General features: G+C 40.8%; 1 protein-coding gene across 3 annotated transcripts; it reads left to right on the top strand.

Moving 5' to 3' along the window:
* Positions 1–23: 23 nt before the first annotated feature.
* On the top strand, positions 24–16925 carry LOC135345681 (DNA repair-scaffolding protein-like). 3 transcript variants are annotated; one of them, XM_064543108.1, is made up of 20 exons: positions 24–185; positions 542–760; positions 893–1158; positions 1386–1697; positions 2055–2190; positions 2566–2776; positions 3925–4120; positions 4342–4574; positions 5224–5358; positions 8262–8342; positions 9003–9078; positions 10140–10313; positions 10460–10691; positions 11208–11272; positions 13777–13900; positions 15327–15414; positions 16118–16235; positions 16288–16344; positions 16419–16500; positions 16634–16925. In XM_064543108.1, exons 1-20 carry the CDS (start codon positions 152–154, stop codon positions 16675–16677), a joined length of 2883 nt encoding a protein of 960 aa, XP_064399178.1. In that variant the 5' UTR covers positions 24–151; the 3' UTR covers positions 16678–16925. The 3 variants fall into 3 exon arrangements, 2 of the variants coding, with proteins under 2 accessions (XP_064399178.1, XP_064399179.1); XR_010397822.1 differs by lacking the exons at positions 13777–13900; positions 16419–16500; positions 16634–16925; XM_064543109.1 differs by lacking the exons at positions 15327–15414; positions 16118–16235; positions 16288–16344; positions 16419–16500; positions 16634–16925 and adding an exon at positions 13091–13164 and having other exon boundaries at positions 13777–13850.
* Positions 16926–18917: the final 1992 nt, after the last annotated feature.

Here is an 18917-nt window from a genome sequence, read left to right as displayed (position 1 = left end):
TACTTTTTTCGAGGCCTGTCCAATCATTATTATCAGCTAAAATTGGTCCGGGGCCCGAGGGGACCGAAATGTTTGTGACAGATATACCGCGTAACGGCCTGGCCTATATATACCACGAACGAGTACCACGAATGATGGAGAAAGAGAATCAATGAATCTGAACAGCCCTACATTTGAGGGTCCGGGTGAGAGTAGACTCTAATAGTGGTTGGTCAGTATTAAACATACGATAGCTCATAAATTTAATGTAATGACCTTAATTTTAAACCATTACTCATTTATATGGGCTTGTAGTTTGCGTACCTACGTGTGTATGTGTACGTGTAATTACAAGGAATTAGACCTTGCCATGTCTTTAACATACATGCGAACCATTAATGTTTTGTATGTTAAGCGCATGAGGCCAGTGTACTTATTGCAACATGTATTCTTTGATATTCCCCCCCCCTTCTGCTGCATTGATGATTCATAGATTTAAAACCATCAACCATCCACATGGTTTCGCCTTGTACTTATGATTTTACCCTCGGCCTCCGATCAGATTTCCAGGTTGTTCGTAAAAAGACGAGACACAGTTCTCGAAAAGGACAACCTCGAACACGAGATGTTTCCAAGTTCATACAGTCTGCACTTGTTGATCACCCCTCGACCTCTGACCCCCTTGCTTCGCCCTCCAGACCGTCCAAAGACAAGCAGAATCTTGCTAAGAGAGCAGCTCCTAGTGGTGTCAACTCGAGCAGCAGGAAAAAGGCTAAAAAAGGTAACTTCATTTTCCCGTCTTCACTTATAACTAACTGTTTCTCTAATCGTATCGGAAGGACCGAAATAATTTCATGTACCGAGCTCTGCTCTCTTTTCAATAATTCATATAACCGCATGTATCCTTCCCCAGGGTCACATGACTGGAACCAATTGTTCTCTGAGGTGAAGTGGCCGGGGCTGGATGAGGGGGAGGAGAACTTCGAATCCTCCGATATTGAATCATACAGTGACAATGACCCGAGAGATGTGGCGCATTTAGACAGTGCAGACATAGTGACTGACAGTGATGGAGCAGCTACCGATGGAGTGGTGGAGGGCACTGTGGACAGAGCTAACAAGTGGAGGAGGACTATGGACCTGCTACACACATCAACACTACGGCAGCAGAGTGACGTGGTGAGTGTAATACATGTACGCACATGCATGTACATAATTATTATTCATTGCACTGCGGATTGTACCTTGAGTAGAGTAGTCAGATGCTGCGTGGAAGGTTTGGTGTTGCTTACATGTACATGTACCCTGGGTTTATGTGTCGACACTAACAATTAATTTCATTTCCATATGTAAATAACAACCGTATAGTCCTACGTACGTACAAATACATGTATTTAATTTCTTAGGTGGCTATGGATTATATCAGTGATTTCGAGTCCAATCACACCAGTGATAACGATACCCTCTCCCCACCTTATACTCCCCCCAATTCCACTCTCCACACTCCACCCACTCACAAGCCCACACTCCACTCAACTGATGGCGAGCTTCTCACTTCCACTCCTCCCATTTCCCCTGAGGCAAATCTTGACCACACTCTCTGTAGGCCTAAAACTAGTGACTGGCTTAAGGGAGTCTCTCTGGATACTGACGCTACCAGTGTGGGGGAGAGTGATCTCAGTAGTGCCATCAAGACACCTCTAGACTCGGCCAAGAAGGTAAGCAGTTAATAACTGCAATTGTGTATGATTTTCTATCTTAACTTCAAAATAAGCCCATTGCACTTTATCAGGAGTAGCTCTTGACACTATACATGTACGTACATTTACACTGTACTGTACAGTCAAGCATAACAGTCTGTGCACACATGGCCTCAGCACACTGCTTATTGCTGATCATGTGACCTACAGCCAATGACAGTGAAGTGTGCAATAAACATTGAAACACGTTGGATAGCTAAGTGTGTTTCAAATATTACTGAATAAAAGGGTGCGACACTGGCATTAGACATGAATGTGAAAGTACATAATTATGTGATATTGTTTGTATGTGAATGTGAATATTTGTACTCCCAGATTGGCAGTCGTCGAGGACGACGTCGGTACGTGGAGGGTGGTCTGGCAGAACAGCTCGAGAGAGTGGTCCAGAGAGAAGGGGTTGAGGTCACCTTCTGGGAACACAGAGTCAAGACTCTGCACGAGAGTGATGTCGGTGAGTGGGAGGGAGTACACTTTCATGTATTCTAATACCGTATATGCTTGATCAGAGGCCGCTCTTGTATATAGGTGCACTCAAATACTAGCGTCCGTACAGTCCACCTTCGTGTAATAGAAGCCGCCTCAAACAGTAGCCTCAAGAACTTTAAGGCTATGTCTCTGTACGTGGCAGCCATTTTGATACTGTTATCTACAGTCTATCAGCTTGTTAGTGCTTTGAAAGACTTTCTCATGACAGAGTTCGAGTTTGTGCAGATCACGGGAAAAAATGTTTAGTCGTGCACCCACCCCACCCTTGTTGGGAAGTTCTCTCTTAATTTTTGGGGTTTATAGTGCATGCACCATGCTGTGGATGTTTCTCCATCTGCAGATACCTCCAGTTGCCTCACTGTCCAAGTCCTGGCGCTGGTCAACTGCTACTCCCTCTTTGTTGCCTCCTGTCATCTGACACAGGGTAACCCTTCTCTTCAGACTACACTCCTTAATGCCCCACCTGTTGTGATAGTTGTGCTGTTCTCTCTGCAATGTGCCAAGAGCCTCAATCTGAGGGCTGGTAGTCGAGTCAGGATACACCCTCCATGGTGAGAATGTAGGGAAATGCATGCATGTACTATTTATATAGATGTCTTAACTTTTTAAGTTGCTGCCCTGTTTCGTTCAAATGTGCTTCTTCTTTAAGTATAGCAGTGGTGGATCCAGGGGGAGATCCCAGGGTGCCACGGATCCCCCCTTTCAGTCTAGCTATTGTGGCTCTACTACAGCTACCAGCTAGTTTTTGTAGCTATTATATTGATTCAATGATTGTACATGTTGTTTTGATGTACAGTATCAACTGCCAAAGGCGTGTTCAAAGTCAATGGTTAGCCTAGGCTAGCTAGTTGACTGTTTGTGGCAGCTAGCTAGCTCTACATCTCGCTCTACAGAAGTCTATTATGGGACTTCCCCTGGCTGAGAATTGCCTAGTCTAATACTGCACAACATGTGACCAGAAGTGGGCGTAATCCCAAAAATTCGTGCTGCGCGCTCGTTAATTTGGAACTCCCCTTTCATTTTTCAGATCCGCCACTGTATAGGATATAATTATACCACACCTATTCGGAGGACATGCATTCATATTTTATATCCTCCGCTACCGTGGATACTCTGAGGGGTATGTAACCATGGTAGCGGAGGATATATGTTGTGCATATCCTCCGAGTAGGTGTGGTATATCTAACGTAACCGCAGCATTATAAAAGGACCTAGCAACAATTTAGTCACGATGCAGACTGCAAAAAGAGCAAGACTATGCCGGACAGTAGTTAGCTCTGCACTAGAACACTAGCCATTGGTAGCTTCAAGAGTGAGAAGAGACTCTGCTGACTTGCAGCCATTAATTTTAGACTTAAACTTTTGGCATCAATCATTTTTAGCAACAATCATCATCATCGATCATTACCCACTCTTCGAGTTTCCCTGTGATTCTGGATTCTGACGCAGCAAAATTAAAAATGTTCATCGTGATAATTATAATCAATGTGTATAATATAGTAGCTTTATGTTATGTAGCTTTGGCACCTCCACCGAGGCATCAGCACCCGTGGTGCTTTCATATCAATAATCAAGTGATGGTCTAATCACCCTACAATGTGTTTAGTGCTCAGTGTTATAGCTTCATACTTAATCTCATTACTGCACTGTTGTACATGTACATTTTGTTTGAATATGCATGTAATTATCATAATTGCAGGCAGTGTTTGAGTCTGTCCTCCCCCTCCCAAGAGGTAGTGCTCTGTGCTCTGTTCTGTCAGCCCCTGGAACACGCCCCTTCACTGACCATGCCGACTTCCCCTGTCCCCTGTAAGCTCAGGGGCTCTCTCTCTGTCTCCTCACACCTCACGTCACCAGTACCAGACAGCAGTGCACTCACACTCTCACCAGTCAAGGTACATGGACTGTATGTACAGAGTGGGTGGGGTGCACGGTGACTGACCTGCATTACAATCATGAGATTTGTTTTTATGAATTTACATACATGTACAGTACATTACCTACAGATGTACACTGTACTATAATAGCAATTGCTACATCTGAAACATATAATAATACTGTATACAGTTTTTATTTCACACTCAAGTTCTTGACTTGTGTTATTTAATCTTCACAGTCTTTATTGCTTAAGCCGGCGAAGGACAGGCACCCCACTCCCCTGCCAGCTAGTACTGCATCATCGGTCCAGGCCACCAAAGGCCTTCCAGAGGTTCCCACCCTATTGTTGGACGCTATTGAGCATGCCCAGTGCGGGATGGTGGGAGGAGTCACAGGGAGGGTGGTGCGAGTGTATCGGAGGAAGAGGCAACAGCTAATCAGGACTGTACAGAATGATCACAAAGACAACCAGTGAGTGTAAATAAATGGCTTTGCATTGAATCTTGTGTATATAGGATTAGCTATCAAAATCGGCATACATGCCGATTTGCACATGTGCAAATCCTAAAATTTCTCAAAAATTAATTAATTGATACGTTGCTGATAATTGCGCATGCACATACCGATATTTGATAGCTATAAACCCCCCAAAACTTGTTTTAATATCTCGATAAGCAAGAGGAGAATTGAAAAAATGTCAACTACCACTTGTAGCCAAGATAATACCCTTGCAACACATTGTATTAAGTTGCGACTAAAGGAAAGCTAGCAGTTCTACTATATAGGCAGTTGCTTGCTTACATCGATTGTTTTGATCGAATTGGTAGTTTCGGGCAGCTCTAATTCTGGCAAGGAAGGTTTCTATAGGATTTCCTTCCAGCAAGTTGTTGTCCAGCCCTTGGCTATTGTCTGTGAGGGGACCACTTCTGTTTTTCAACTCTCCTGTAGACGCAATTTCATGTGATTATTGATAGGCGTGAACATTAATCGCTGATCGACTTAGTACATGTAAATTTATTTTAGGTGGTGTGTACATCTCATCTGAAATTGTAGTTTCCCGCCATCAGTCAGTTACTACATGTATGTATGCACATGTACTGGTACAATGTGTCTTCCACAGACCGTCTACAGCTCGAAGGACTCTGTTATACAGCAACAAGATCAGAGGGTCAAAGTTCACCTGGTGCCTGCTCCTCTGTGATGCAGCTGGGTTGTTTTCTGAGATACAACTCCCGCAGCAGCTCGAGAGTGAATGGTAGGTGAATACGTTACTCGTGTTCGGGGATTTGCCACAGTAGTTTATACTCAGAGGGTCACTGTACATGAATGATCACTACAAGTTCAGTGTTTTCGTCCTGCATCTTTTTTCATATCACGCCAGCACTGGCCGTTATACGAAACTTGTTGTGATTCATGTACGTATGTTTGACTTCCTCTACCCATTCTGCATTTTATTTTGGACTTTATATTTTAAGCTGTAGGGGCAAACTCTGTTGCTACCGTTTGCTCTTGAAGGTGTAATGACAATACTGTTAAGAGAACAGCTTATTATCCCTTTTTTTTAAGTAGTACGTACCTGGAAAAATCAGGTAGTACCCATTAGTCAGCCTAACCCTACTAAGTAGAGTACCAACACTCAGTAAAAAGTTTGGCAACGTGCTCTTTTGAAAAGGCAGCAATGGCATTCCAAGTAAGCAAAACTAGGCATAACTCGAGAACGAAGCATTATTTTGCAATTCCACGAATTAAAATCCAAGAAAACATGACTAGAAGCCTATAGAAACTCTTACTTGCACTTCATTGATCCTTGAACAGCTGTAGCAGTCTACACACAAATACACTACCGTATACCTCGCTTACGCATGCGCACAGCCATCATGAGTGCATGAATATACAATTTATATAATGCACTCCTGAAGCCATACACATAAATATATAGCTAGCTAGCTACATGTAGCTAGAGACAAAGCTGTACATTAATTTTGGTTACAGCAGCTACCTGATAGAGTCTACATGTAGACTTTCACCAAGGTTAGTGTCAGATAGGCGTGACCTGTCCATTAGGCTATTGTCAGTCTTCCCTCCGTTCAGACGATTGTAATCCACACTGTTACAGGCTGTGGGTCTTTAGCAGGCTATTAGAATGCTATCACACTGGCTAGAAACCTTCACAATCGCACTTCTATCCACTTTCTTCAATCCACTTCCGTTCGTTGTGACGTCATTGTTTTACTAAGCATTATACGAGGATACGGAGCCCCCAGTTTCTGAGGATTATGTGCAAACAGTCGATACCAGGCCCATCTTCAGTGCAGCCTGGAATCGAGGATACTCTGGGTGGTGACTCTCAAGTCTCAAGTGTTTTGTGGTCTGTTCACACTAGACCTTTCACATGAATCATGACAGCAACTTTAAAAGAGTACCTTCCATGAACATCATGTGTTGAGCCAGAGGAGGTCCGACAACCGTGCGCCTGAACATTAATTGTTGCTGAATCAGCATAAAACTTGCCTTTAGAGGTACAATGTACGTGTTGCACTCTTCTTAGACTTAGTCCTCTGTCTTGTATTGTTAGGTCTATAGTTTTAGTAATAGGAGCTCTAACTCTCTCTAACAACATCTGTAAAGGCAACTTTTAGATTCAGCAAATATTAATGCTAGGCGCACGGTTGTCGGACCTCCTCTGGTATTGAGCTGTACTATACCTTTGGTGTAGCTTCCCACAAGAGTTGTATACTGAGAGTAATTCAAATTCAAATTTATTCTGAATTAACGCTGCGCTGCATGTGCAGTAAATTTGAATTTGAACTATACTCTTCAGTGCTAGCTGCTCCTACTAATATGCCTACACCTAGCCTCGATCCCAGCCCCTCTCACTAGAGGACCTGGTAACCACCGTTTGCGCGTGGGTAGATTCAATAGTAAATTTAATTGTTACATGTAGTAAAACTCTTAATTTATCTTTTGTACTATGGTCACCTACGTGGTTGATTAAACTATTAGTGTCAAGAGAGAGAAATCGCCATCACAACTCTAGGCTCATACAAGGAGCACTGATCTTACTGATAATTATGGCATCAAACAAGCGTCTGGAAGCAAGTAGACTTGCAAGAGCCGGTAGGTACTGACAGAAAAACGCCCACCACTCTACCATGTACCACAGTACAAAAGAAGACAAAACCTGACTCTTCAACACTGGAGAGAGCTTGAAACAGCACAACAGAAGTAGAAGCCATCAAAACAAAACTAGTCACTAGTCTAGGTCATAAATGTTGTAAGTAGCTTATTAAAACTGCTGTGATTTGTGCAATGACATCGTAATAGTGAATATACTGACTAATTTACTAAGATATCTCGATCCCCAAGAATTTTGGGGAAATTGACGCATGCGCAGACAGTGTATACCAGGCCGTCTTTCTCAATTGAGAGCGGCCTGGAATCGAGGCTAGCCTACACCATATTTAGAGGATTTATTAAACCTTAAAGCTCTATGTGACTTGCATATACACCTTTGTAAAACTTCGTAGCAGGGCCAGGGGGAGCAGACCTTTCAACATGACAGCTTACAAACGTACTGTCTTATATCCTAGCTCTAGCTATAGCTAACTTTGGAGCTGTAGCTTGCATATACCGTACGTACATGTATAGCGCAAAATTTCGTGGGTTAGCAATCCTACACGAAAATTGTTCATTAGAATTATCTGCTATAACGTACAAAGATTAAAGGCATGGCTTCCGGTAAGCATGCAGTCATTCTACAAACATTGTGCAACGAAATGCTTTTAGAGGCCATATTCCACGAAATATAAGTGCCTCAAAAATTTCGCGCTATACAGTATACACTTCGTAGCAGGGGCAGGAGAAACTGACCTTTCAGCATGACAGCTAACACACAGACGGTCTTTTTTGTACCCAGCCTCGTTCCCAGGCCTCCTCCCCTTTTCTTTCTCTACTCAACATAAATAGAAGGCAACAAAAAATGAAAAGACGAAATGAGGCAGCTATGCTCGGGATACTAAATCAGTACATGCTTTTGTCTAAATCCCATAGATATCTCCAAACCACTATTATAGCATCATGTACCAAGCCTATAGTCTTCATGTACATGTACATACAATGTATGATAACAGTTCTTCACATCTTCACATCACCATGCAGGTCTGGCTTAGTGGAAACAGGAGAGAGGGAGGTAGTCCATTTCACCGACCTCAAGCTACTCAGGAGAGCCAACAACACTAGGTGAGTGTGTGTGTGGTTATAATGAATGATCTTAACAAGCTATTAATTAATTTTGCTGAAGGAACCCCCAACCAGCAATTTGATAGAAAAACATGTTGTTTAAAATTAGCAAGAGTTTATAATTCAAGTCCCAGAAAACACCACCCACGAGCTGAAAGGTGGGTGGGTCCTGTTCGTTGGGACACCTCCACTATAACAGCTGGACAGAAGCATACAATACATGTACCTCATGCCTCAACTTGATTGGCTATCACTCTAATACTGATTAGAAGGACATACTTGGACTGTTACAAATAATCAATAGTTTGGACTGCATTGATTTTCAAGACTATTTCGAACAGAACAAGGGTAATCTCAGATCAATTAACTCACATAGTCTTTTATTCCTCAATCACGTGCGTATTAATGCATTTACGCCACGCATGTATGGAATACTTCAGTTGTGCAATCTACGAGACCTACATGTACATGCATGCAAAACTTAGGTCACACCATGCAGTCTTATTCTTTGTTCTGTTCATTGTGTGCTGTGTGTGTGTTGTGAGAAGCACTTGGATAAAATTACCTTTTGTGCCACCACTTCCATAAATCGTGTTCACTATTATGCATGGGGTACTTTAAAAAGTCTGTACATGATGATGTCATCTCACCCCCGTGCAGGAGTCCTGAGCTGATCTCCCTGATCTCCTCCCTCAAGCTCTACCCACCACTGTCACCACTAGTCAGTAACTCTCAGGTAAATACCAATCTCATAGCCAAGTAAACTGGATGCATGCTGAGTCCATATGACACGTTCAGAATTATATTTTGATGATCTTTACCCTTGCTTAAAGTGTATGTATTAAATTGACTTGCCTAAAGAACACAATTTAATTATGCATGAAGAGGTTGGACATGCGTCCTCGCTCACATGACATTCCTAAAGTTTTTGTTCATGTTACCAAAAATAATGGCTACCTTGCTTTATGGAGCTTATGTCACCTGAATAGCTGTGTCTGTTGTCTGGTTGGACCATGCAGGATTAGCTACAATTAATGTAGCTAGACTATAGGGTAAAGTATAGTTCAGCGTTGCTGTATGTAGATTGCACGTACTGTACTGGCTGGCATTGATTAACGTGTCAGAATGGAGGGGATTGCTGGGGATTTGGTTGGTTATACTGAACGCTTTGTATTCAAAGTAGCCATGCAGAGAAACACATACATTTGCCTTCAGTCTCCAATGACCAACCGTGCAACACTAGCTAGAAGTGGTGCACGTGATCGTGACTGAACTCCTTGGATATAATTATTATTCCCAGTTAACATTGTACTTTTGAACGATCTGCATTGTCAGTAATTTATTCCACAACATGGTAGTACAGTAGACTCTCGCTAATCCGGCTCTCTGAAGTATGGCCACCTCGATATACTGGCCATTTGGTTTGGCACGAATTGCTAGCTAGATATTTACTTTACAAAACTCACCCTGAAATTCAGCCACTCGCTATTCCGTATACTGGCCAGTACTGGCTGCCGCAAACTAGCATTTTAATACATGTACGTTTTTACGACCAGATATGACATTTTGGGTGTGGTTTGGCGATAAAATAGAGAGCATAATAATTAATTATCCTCGAGGCTGTCGCAAAATTAGTCATTTGATTCGAGGTAGGGTCGTTTTTTTAGCCGCGGCTATTTTCTGAAAGGCGGCCACCTCGCTATTCCGGCCAAGCCGCACTGTCCTAAGGGTGGCCGGATTAACGAGAGTTTACTGTATGTTAATCGTATCTCACTACCTGTAACCCTCCTTCCCCAGACAACCTTCTCGGCTTTTCCCCCGTCTTTTTGTTACATCCTCCAGGCCAGTGTCACCAGTCTTCCCCTCACAGCATCACAAGGTCTGGGTGAGAAATTGCCTAGCCTGAGTAGAGAGAGTCAGTCACCAACTAGACTGGATCTACTGGGTAGAGTGCTATACTATGGCCAGGAGGTGAGTTATAACCATAGTGTAGCCCATCGAATTGCTTGGGAACAGTCCATGCCTCTCTTAAGATACACTTTTTGGTGTTGCAGCAGTGTAGGAGTTATAGGTAATACGTGTTCTCTTGCATCACACTCATCATCATCTCCATGCAGTACTCAAAAAAAGAAGATTCTACTCATCTTCAAAAACTCCATTCTTCCAGTTTTGGTGGATACCTCCACCTCCTCACCCCTTCAGCCCTCACACCCTCACCACCCACACATCCAGACCCCACACTGGTGACAGTTTACCTCAAGGCGAGCTTCTCCATTGACGGACTTGAAGACACCCTTTCCACACCCGGAGCAGAGCTGCTCCTCAGAGATGTGTGCAGAGATAGTAATGGTGAGGTCTAATGTTGCCCTCTTCTATTGGAATGGTACTGATTCATATTATTGTCATAACGTAAATATGTAGGTGGCTGCTCTCGTAAATACATTTGTATGTTGCAGCTCGTGTGTAGTCTGTACACCTGCTGTAGATACTTTGGGGACCATGTACCAGACTGTATTATAGAGGGTGTAGGATGATACCACTAGAGCTAAGGGTTCACTGTAATCATCCATGCGCGTCCATTTACAATTTCATGTACACGGTAGGGCCATTAACCCGTGCAAAGATGTAGTTGTCTACAAATGTAATGTGTTTTCTTCTTGCAAGAATATGGTTTTATATCTCTTCACTTTTCAAATTCAATACTCGTCTGTTTGTTATATACACAGTGCGTTGAGGGGGGTGTACAGGTACTACATGTATTGCCATGCAAGAGGTCCAAAGCTTTCCTGCTCAATAAAATTACACAGATGCCACAATCTCGTATTTAAGGAATGTTGTTAAATTGTCTCTGTATTATCCACGCAGGTGTGGCCGGGCTTACAATAGATGCGTGTGCACTGATTGTCCCTCTAACCACGTCAATGAGATCAGTGAGTAACAGTGTGTTGTGAATCTCGTATCATTTAAAATTAGTATCCTGCATAGCGTCTCCTTTTGATACTTATATATGTAGTGTACGTGGTTTACGAAGTGCAGTGTATCCTGCAATAGTGTCTCATTTTAATAACCTTGGGCACTAATGAGTGCTTTGATTCATTTCCTCGGCTAGTAGAGCAGGTAATAGTCGTTTATGCAGCAGCCTCTGCATATAAGGTCACCTTACATGTAAGTATTTATATTTAGTATTTGTCACGGTTGACATCCACGTACATGTGGGATACATGCATAGATTGAAAAGGAAGGGGATTGGAAACGACCAGGCCTCCCTGTGTAAGTGGTTGAAACACTCCGCGTTATGATTTCGCGCTCGCGATTATTTTTGTTTTGACCGTACTCTGGTTATATTTCAACTGTTTCTAGCTCTCCTATGCACTAGCGATCACTCAGAGGCTGGGAGGTTACTCTAGAGAAGTAAGTTTACACCACTGACAAGCTCTAACTTGTCTAAGTCCGCTGTCTTTACTCTGTTTTTAGTTTTTGTTGAGTATAGCTTGAATTACTCCATGTCAACTTTTCTCTTTCCCTGCTGCGAAGCCTAAACAGCAAAAGACATTGCTTGACTTGGTTATTATGTATCTAAGTGCTATATAGTATGGTTTCATGCCATGGATAAGCTTTACTGTTCATAAACGTTTGCAGTATAGTCCTTCAAACTGCTTTAGTATACTTTTAGACACACCACGGGCCTTGACCTCTCACGACTTCATAGTAAGGGCTATTCCTTCTTTTATAGCATTTGTTTGTTTAGTGATAGTGGTTGCGTTGCTTAGTCGACCTTTTAGAGCTATATTCTCTTTACTTTTTAGAATATTCAACATTAAAAGTGATCAATTTCACCATTTCTATGTACAGCACATTGTATGGCAGCCAAGACAGGTAATGAGCATGCTGATTATAAAATAATCCCTTTGTAGTTTTAGCCACGCCCTATAACGCGGAGTGTTTCACGCGAAAATTTTCGTTTCCAATCCCCTTCCTTTTCAATCTATGATACATGTTACTGCTGCCTGCTGAATTTAGTATATACAATCGTGATCTGTCATCGTTTACTCTTTCCCTAAGATCAATCAAACTTTCGATGGCCTTTTAAATAATGTATTGTATTGTCTGCGTTTGATATTCCACAGCTGTAACCTGATGGCAAGAGGGGTGGTCTCCTGTTATCTGTAATTAACTCATGAATTAAGTACGCCTTGTGTGAAATGCTTTGATCATGCTTGCACCCTAAAAATGAGTTACAAAAATATGAAATATGAATAATTAACACACTGATCAGTGAAACATATTTACCTCGCACAGTTGAGCAGCTCAACCTTGCATGGCTGTAATAAAAAGGTGGTCTGTACATGCATGTTGAAGCAGTCAATGGAGACTTTCAAAAATACATTATATTAATTTGCACATAGAGGGCCTATTAGAGGTTGACCTGATTAAGAGTAACCACTACAGACATGTTTACTGTCTGTAGTGAATTAAATAATTCCTAAGAAACACTGCAAGGTCAATATACCACTTGATCTCATGTTCTGGTGTTTTGTTGCTATAGATGATCATGAATGAATATGGAATGTGTGTGTTTGTGTGTACGATATGGTATATCCTTAATTTATACTGATTCAAACAATACCAGGGATTTTCATAAGCCCATAATTATGCTTCCACTTTCAAATTTTGTTACACCTTGTAAAATCTATAACTTCACTGAATAGAAGGTGTTTAACGTGCATGTACAATAATAATTATTATAGTTATCGAGAATTTGTCTATTTGGAAAATTCTGACCTTCTGTATTATGACAATGTCAAGAAGAAGTACACTACAGGTATTGATTTCCTTCCAATTTTCATTCCTGCTATATACATGTACTATAGATTTTTATATGTACATTTCTATAACGTAGTTAGACCAAATGTAAATATAATTATAATAGTATACATGACAATTATGTCTGATAGAGATCAATCAGTTGGCTGCGTGCTGGCCAGACATCAGGGCCCATGACACTCAACAGGGCCATTTGGCAGCCCACCCCTGCCACACAACCATTGTCCTACCTCCTCTTATGTGGCTGTACTAATTGTGTGTGGATCCTGAAAAAATTGCTAATTCCTTGAATCCTGCTAGGCAATTATTGTACCGCCACACCAACAGATCATAGTGTAACTTCCATGTCTTGTATTATCCATTTGGCCGAGTTTTTCCTTTGTATGGCATGCTAGACTAAGCGTTTGGGCCAATAATCATTCTTCCTTCATTATTTTATCCATAACATTTAGATATCAGCAGCACCCTGTCAGGTTGTGGTCATAGCAACTCTTGACATAATTTATGTCATTTATTTAGTTATTACAAACGAATTGTTAGGGATTGTACATGTACAGTACAGACATGTAAAGATAGCTAATCTTATGCACTTCTAATTTTTCATCCCCAGGAAGTTTACCCGTTGGTTTCTCCGAGTGATGACGAGCTGTCCCGTCTCCACGCTCTCACACCACCCACACTCCCCCACCTGCACTCTGACAATGCTCGTCCGGGGAACCTCGTGGCCCTTAACGGTATACGTGTGGTTTCTAGGCATCAGTGGTATAATATCAAGTTTTCGTCTGTCCGTAAACTATAATAGGTTGTAAAACACCCTTAAAATCGGTCCATGAAAGGCATGGTGTTGTAACAATTTCTGTCCACTCAAACCACAAGCTTTCTGTATGTACAGTATCTATCAAAGTATGCAATTTCCTGCTTTGTTGCACAAGAAGGTGCTATGTGAATTGTGATCAAAGCAGTCTGGTGTCTGTGATAGGTGTCTAAAAAAAGTTGATTCCACATTCCATTAATTAACATGGTTGCTTGACTGGCCTGAATACTAAAAGGGCTTGGGAATAGTCTAGGCTAGTGCTGCATGGTATCTGTGACTTCATGTTCGGGGTCAGTATTTAGGAATCTGTTTGAATGAAGCCGCTGTAAATTAAGTCACTGCTGAAAGTCTTCAGTAGGATCATGTTGTATATCAGTACAAATTATACTGGCCCCCCCAATTTAAACACCTTTTTTAGTAGATGAGGTGTATAGAGGACAACCTGCTTTTAGGTTGCTACAATAGACAGGTGCTTGGGGTTTTGCTATAACCTGGGTTCTCTTCTAGATGCCTGGTAGCCTAGGTAACTAACTGATCTCCTTTGAAGTTGCTGTTTTCTGGGATTTATGAGAATGTGTTTTTTGCTTGCCTTCCTGATGTGAGCCTGTCCTACACTGACCTTTAATTAGGTGGTGGGTGGTTTTATTTGTTTGTGGTTCTGTTACCTACTAGTAGTATATATATATACATGCATACTTACTACCCCTGCCTTAATACCCCCTGCATGCGCAGCGCGCAGCAGGGGTAGAGTGATTGGTCTGTGTGTGTGGACATAAAAATGAGCTCTTTGAGATGGACTGCTTTAACTGCTAATGAGACAGTATAGTTGAAAAATAATAAGCTAGTTATAGTTGAAACCTGTTGGAAATTTGTAGGCAATCTTTGAAGACGATAAAAAATACTGTTTTCTAATCGTTGTTATAGATTCACGTCATTCCCATAATGATAATGTTATAAATAAGGTCATCATGGTAGTATCCAAGTTTTGCCACTGTGCGCATGCAATGAAACTCAACGCACGGGGTAATACTCTATTACCATCTTGTTATAGTTACTTATTTATTACGTATAAAAGCGATACATTGACTACTATAATGAGTGGGCTAAAATTGACTTTCAATCACATGAAGTTTCTGTGATGAAAATTATTTGCTGAGTGATTCACCTTGATATTTCATTCAATGTCTGGTGGCGCCTGGTTATGAATATTTTCCTGATTGTAATCATTACTTTAAGCTACATTTTATTCACTGAGGTATTTATTTTTAAACTCCAATTCTTTGAGTTAAAATATTATGTCTGCTTTGAATTTTGCTAATATTTCCCACCCCCACACACGCACGTAGGCAAGGTGGTTGGTGTGGATGAGGAAAATGCATACTCATGGCCAGCTTGTGACCTCTGTGGAAATGAGCAGCTCTCTGATAATAAAAGGTTTGTCGACTGTGCATACCACGTACATTAGAAGCTGACCATGCACTCATAAAGCTATTCGATAAATACAACGTTTCTTGGTGTCATTAGACCCCTGTCCTTCTAACTTCTAACTGTTAAAGGTGTAACGCTAAACGAACCTTAGCTACCTCCAACTGCGGTGCTCTTCTAAAGGAATTACCCATATTTTAGTAAACTACTTCAAGGGCCCTGTGTTGGCGTGTGGTTGCCACTGTTTGTCTACTGGAGCCATTCAATATCCTTGCTCAAAGCACATAATTCTCTTAAAATCTTTTTGATATGGTAATGGGTGTGGTTTTAATCCTTTGAAGCAGCAGTAAATTATATCCTTATTAAAGAGAATCTCACACACTTGTGAAGAACTCTGGCTCCAGTAGTATACGCTAAAATTACAAATCAGTGCATGATATCACACTGTTTCTTGTAACTCCATCTATAATAATTTATCCTGGTGCCATGGACTCACTTTGAACAGTTAACAGTTAGAGAGCTGATCGATGTGACATATTATTGTTCCTTTCATTTTTGTGTTTAGTGTATGTATACAATTACCCTTTGTACAAAGTGCAGCACAGTCATGTTTCTGAGTTTGAAGAGGAAAAGTTTCTTTGGTTTGCATATCGCAATACTGATTGTACTGTACGTGTGAAACAGATTCCCCTCCTTACACACACATGTACAGTGACAGTGAGCTTCATTGTGATCAATGTGTAAGAAAAGTCCTCATGCCAGACACACACTTACGTTTGGCAGTGTTCCTGAAATGTAAAGGCTTGCAAAATGCTCGGATTCATGTCATGGTACGATAATTACATTACAAATCCATGAAAACTTTATGATTGTCTTCCTCAGCTCCTCCAGTCTACTGTCAAGAAGATATTACCACTCTCAACTTCTAGTATTGAAAATGTGAGTGAGGTGTTAGCCAATGCATGCAAAAGTAAGTCCGTTATTATCCATGCGCACTTTTTTACTGTATGCAGGGTTATGATATCCATTATGTTCTGGGAAAGTGGGTGGAGCTTCCCTCATCCTGTATAGACGATGTTATTCACAATGCCGATGGTAAGAGTGATAAGTACGTGTGTTAGGTTTACATAATCTTCACGCCCACTTCCTCTCCTTGTTAATAATTGCTTGAGCTTGTTAGACTTGTTTACCGGCCTGTACACTGCATTACAGTAAATTATTTACATAGGAACTGTACTGCTGAGACTGACCGAAATCGAAATTCACTTTTAAGAGATAATTATTACATTATAATTATTATTATAAGTATTATGAACTTTACCTCAACCCGTACTACCAAAGTAAAAACAAAGAGCCTCGACGTATAGCAAGCAAAAGTTATACTAATTTATTCTATCACTTATAATCATCAACCATGCAAGAGTCTCTGGGTCTCTATAATATTATTATTGATTTTTATAATCATTGTAGCAAAAACTGCCGTTTCATTTCTTATACTATAATTATGATCATGAACTTAATTTAGTGTACACATGCATGCACATTGCAATAGCCTCCTGATGCACGAGTCTTATACTATTATTATAATTATAGTACAGCCCCTATTCCTTTAAACACTGTAGGTGTATAGTAACATAATTATGCCACAAAATGATTGCAAATGATCACATAATAACAAAATGAGAAATAAATAATTATGCCTTGGAATATTAATTGGTGGGATATAATAAGATAAGTGGTTGAACAACACACAACAAGCTGCAGTCAGGATTATGTATAATTTATGATAATTATGGTGGTAATGATTATGACTATGAATCAAAGTTTGAGGTGTGCAAATCCCTGTATAGTGGTTATTGTCTGATTTTTCGTCCTGGTGGGTTTAAGCATCGATGGATGGTTAAGGTCGAGAGACCTTACAGCCATATCTGTGAGTCCAGATCTTCCCATCTGTGTGTGAATTTTAGACTACACTAACATGTAGGCGCATGCAAAACCATTACACACGTATAAGAAAGAGTAAGGCCGAGAGAGTGCTACGACAACTATAGGGTGGAATTACTCCATCATAAAAAGATCCTCTTCAGATGTACACATTGCCTGTGGAGTTATGGTCGTCAAATATAAAAGTAAACTTCCGAAGCAATCTGTAATATTAAATTAGCAGGAATAGTAACAGATCACCTTGTAAACATCACAGTAAAATATCACTGCTTTTACTGCTTTTTAGTAAACATCTCTGCTAAATTTTTAGTAAACATCACGTACTGATGTTTAGTAAAAAAAATAATGTCACTGCCTTTTACTAAACATCACTTATCACTGCTTTTCAATAAACATCACTGCTTACATCTCTGCGTTTTAGTAAATATCACTGCCTTTTAGTAAACATCATCACTGCTTTTTACTAAACATCACTGCTCTTTAGTAAATATCAGTAAATATCTCTAAACATCACTGCTTTTTAGTAAATTAATAACACTGATGTTTAGTAATTAATATCCGTGGCTCGAGGAACAGCGCCTTCTCGTGGACAAAGTTCCTTAAAAAAAGCATTCCATAAGGCTCGAAGCTCAAGTACAGAACATGAAGTTGAGAACACTATATAACTAGCGAAGCTCAACTGCAGAGCACTAAGTTGAGAACACTAACTAGCGAAGCTCAAGTGCAGAACACCAAGTTGAGAACATAACTACTGAGTGGCCACCGTACTTTATACGTTTTGTCTTAAATTCTGGCGTCTTGAAAAGCGTTTGGCCATAAGGGAAAAGATGACTTCGCAGCTTTATACTACTTTGAGGTATAACTTGTGGCGATAACGTTTGAATGGTATATATTTAAAAACGAGTATCTCCTGGCAGTTGAATATGGCATTAAATGCCAGTGGTATGAAAACCAGCAACAATGTTGCTGGTGGTCATGGACTCAAGCTAAGTTTTACTAGTCACAAGTGACTTTCCCTGGGTGGGTAATTTTAAAGTCTCTAGCTGTTCCAATGTTGTTTGAACGGACCGTGGCTTGGTTAAATGAGTTGTGTTTGGTGGCAGCAAAAAGAGAATAATCCCATTTTCAACAGCAAAAGCAACAGTGTCAGGGCAAGTATGACCATCCATGAACAGAATGAAAGCATGCACCACGGGTGCTGATGCCTCGGTGGAGGTGTCAAAGCTACATAACATATAAATCTACTAATAGCTTTTATACACAAACACACATTATATCATGATGAACAGCATTAATTAATTTTGCTGCATACAGGCAGAATCCAGAATCATCACAGAGAAACTCCAAGAGTGGGTAATAATGACCATGATTGTTGTTAAAAAGGATCAATGCCAAAAATCCAAGTCTAAAATTAATTACCACAACTCGAGAACAAATACTTGAAAGAACGAAGCTTTATTTTGTAAATCCGCAATCCAAGAAAACATGACTAAAAGCCTATAGAAACGTTTCATGCTGTAACACTCTACACACATGCACACAAACACACTACCGTATACCTCACTCTA

The sequence above is a fragment of the Halichondria panicea genome, chromosome 12, assembly GCF_963675165.1.
Source record: "Halichondria panicea chromosome 12, odHalPani1.1, whole genome shotgun sequence".
NCBI lineage: Eukaryota > Metazoa > Porifera > Demospongiae > Suberitida > Halichondriidae > Halichondria > Halichondria panicea.
This window is presented reverse-complemented; position numbering and strand designations above follow the sequence as displayed.

What these genes read in the sequence shown, in the direction of transcription:
- LOC135345681 (XM_064543108.1), top strand. Translation starts at nt 152, where the DNA reads ATGAATCTGAACAGCCCTACATTTGAGGGTCCGG. An exon ending in GTCAGGATACACCCTCCATG is followed by an intron (nt 2,777 to 3,924) that starts GTGAGAATGTAG and finishes TCATAATTGCAG; the next exon opens with GCAGTGTTTGAGTCTGTCCT. An exon ending in CAGCTCTCTGATAATAAAAG is followed by an intron (nt 15,415 to 16,117) that starts GTTTGTCGACTG and finishes ACACATGTACAG; the next exon opens with TGACAGTGAGCTTCATTGTG.